Below are 2283 nucleotides of genomic sequence, written 5' to 3'. Positions count from 1 at the left end.
TTGACAAAATCAGACTGAGAGAGGAAAAGCCAGGTTTTAGAAGAGTAAGTAACAGAAATTAAAATACTGTAGAACAAACTTTTCAGCAACAGGCCTTACTTGTTTATTAAGTGGTGTGTGATATGTACGAAATGCTGATGCTTGAATGATTCCATCCTTGTAGCCTGATGACAAATGGAAGCAATTAGACCAAGTTCGAAGAAAGTTGAAAACTATGTTATACTTACCTGGCCAGTTAAACTTTTTCCAGTTATGTAAGATCTTCTAAAGTTTGATAAACTGCATTTGTCGAATGAACTGATTAACCTTTTACCTTTAAGCTCGACATTGTTTGTATAAGCCCCATTTCCGCCTTTTGCACAATCAGAAGAAGGTAAAGCACTGAGGAACCACGGAAGCTTCCCCCTAAATTGCGCCGTGGATGGACGGGCATTTTGTAAATCTAAGTGTCGGAAACACTGTATAACTTCAATATTAGTCACTAAACGATTAAATTTCAAGTTATTAACTGTAAGTGATCTTTAGACCCCAAAATAGGAGGGAGACAACTATATTAAGCACAAGTAATTACAAGTCCATACTTGCACTACATGATTATTTCTAAAGTACAAGTAATTTGAAATTGAAAGATGCTCTAGATTCCAGTTACATCATATATACCAACCAATAAGGATTAGAAGAGTTAAATTACCGTTGTGCAATCCTTGCACACTGTGCTGAGGCCACAGGATCCATCGCTTGACGAACAACAAGGAGGCTGAATGAATTTTTTTTTATCAGAAACCAATTATGTAGGATTCAACTGTAAAGAAAGATGATTGTGGAACAATATAATTCCCAATTCAGGTGTAAACTTTTAAGACAAAATGAAGAGTTAAACATTTGTCATACAGAAAATGCATAGTAGAAGTGAGAAATGAAAGACCTGATCATCAGGGGGACAATAACTCCCATTTGTGAATTTCCTACAGCATCCAAAAGCATCCGGAGAGATCCAAACAAGAAAATCATCAAGCCACGAAGCTGCAGGTTTTGCAATGTAACTCGACTCCGGTACTAAAGAAGCTCTTGCAATCTGCAGAAGTTAGATTTAGAAATAGATAATAATGATGATGAAATAAGTATAAAATAAAAATTGAATATTATTAAAGAAAAATGTGTCCTAATCATTTACTATAGAAAAACAACCTGAGATGCCCAGTCTCGAAATTCTTGCTTATGCTTTAAATGTTTTATTGTGGTTTTAAGTTCTTCGTTGACTAATTATTGAGACACAGAGAATCAGTGACGAATTAAGAAATTGAATATGAAACAGAAAATACAAGGAAATGAAAGGGTAAGTGACAAATTCTAGAAGATCTCTTGGTTCTTTAATGAATAAACTTTCACTTACAACCAAAGCAAAAGACCTGTAAGATTGAGTAAGATTAGCAATCATGTGGTTTGCTATCCTTGTTGAAAATTTAAAAAGTTGGCAAGTTTATCCAACGCAAGAGATAAAACTCAAATAACTTGTTTGGTAGGATAGACTGTACAGTACTAGTACTGGAAAATAATGAAGAATTTTAGTGTCCAGTCATGCCAAACATGCAATAAATGAATATGAACCCCATCCTTCAGGATTACAAGCAGAGGGTAAACAAGTAGGAAAAATTCATAGTTGTTCAAAAACATATTGAACTACGTTTGCACAGGTCACGATCTCAAGTTCAAGATCTCTGATCGACAGGAAAGGCAATTTCAGATAAGATCAGATTAGACAAATTTATTCACTTGTGTGAAGTGTTAAAGTTGAACTTCAGCTAGAAACTAAGATTTTTAACTCTGCACAAGACAATGGTCTTACCTCATTTAAAAGAGAATTAGAATCACATTGGCTAATAGAGCAAAGCTGGTTGGTTTGTCTTGATTCTGAACTGAAGAAAATAAATAACACAAACATGATAAGAATTTCAGTATGATGAAAAAAATAAACATATCAAATCAGGCATATACATTATCCCAGCACAAGTGACTTATAGAAACACTTCCCTAAAAATGTAAAAAGGAAAATAAATTAAAACCAGCAAATATTAAATCAAATGTACATAATAAAGAAAAATGAAAAAATATTCAAAATACCTATAGTTGTAATTTTTCACAACGAAGTACAGTGGTGGTCCAATTCGGAGATACTCAGATAAATTATTAAAGTAACCCTGCAAGGAGAGAAGATATATCCATTCACGCCACTTCTTAGGACACCATGAGAAGATCCATTTTTCTAAAGAACAAATGTAATCA

The 2283-nt window shown here is 33.7% G+C and overlaps 1 protein-coding gene across 1 annotated transcript in view; it reads right to left on the bottom strand.

The window, feature by feature from the left end:
• The window catches only part of LOC111380946 (Niemann-Pick C1 protein-like), an 18201-nt gene that overhangs the window by 6384 nt on the left and 9534 nt on the right, over positions 1-2283 (bottom strand). Inside the window, exons 20-25 of the mRNA XM_023004622.1 lie at positions 2122-2263; positions 1847-1916; positions 926-1075; positions 692-757; positions 314-458; positions 100-164 (exon numbers count right to left, since the gene is read on the bottom strand). Of these exons, the coding sequence (XP_022860390.1) occupies positions 100-164; positions 314-458; positions 692-757; positions 926-1075; positions 1847-1916; positions 2122-2263 (638 nt within the window). The remainder of the gene's footprint in view (positions 1-99; positions 165-313; positions 459-691; positions 758-925; positions 1076-1846; positions 1917-2121; positions 2264-2283) is intronic.

The sequence above is a fragment of the Olea europaea genome, unplaced genomic scaffold (genome assembly GCF_002742605.1).
Source record: "Olea europaea var. sylvestris unplaced genomic scaffold, O_europaea_v1 scaffold2234, whole genome shotgun sequence".
NCBI classification, from domain to species: Eukaryota; Viridiplantae; Streptophyta; class Magnoliopsida; order Lamiales; family Oleaceae; genus Olea; species Olea europaea.
The sequence above is the reverse complement of the archived record's forward strand: the minus strand, read 5'-3'. Positions and strand labels throughout refer to the sequence as shown.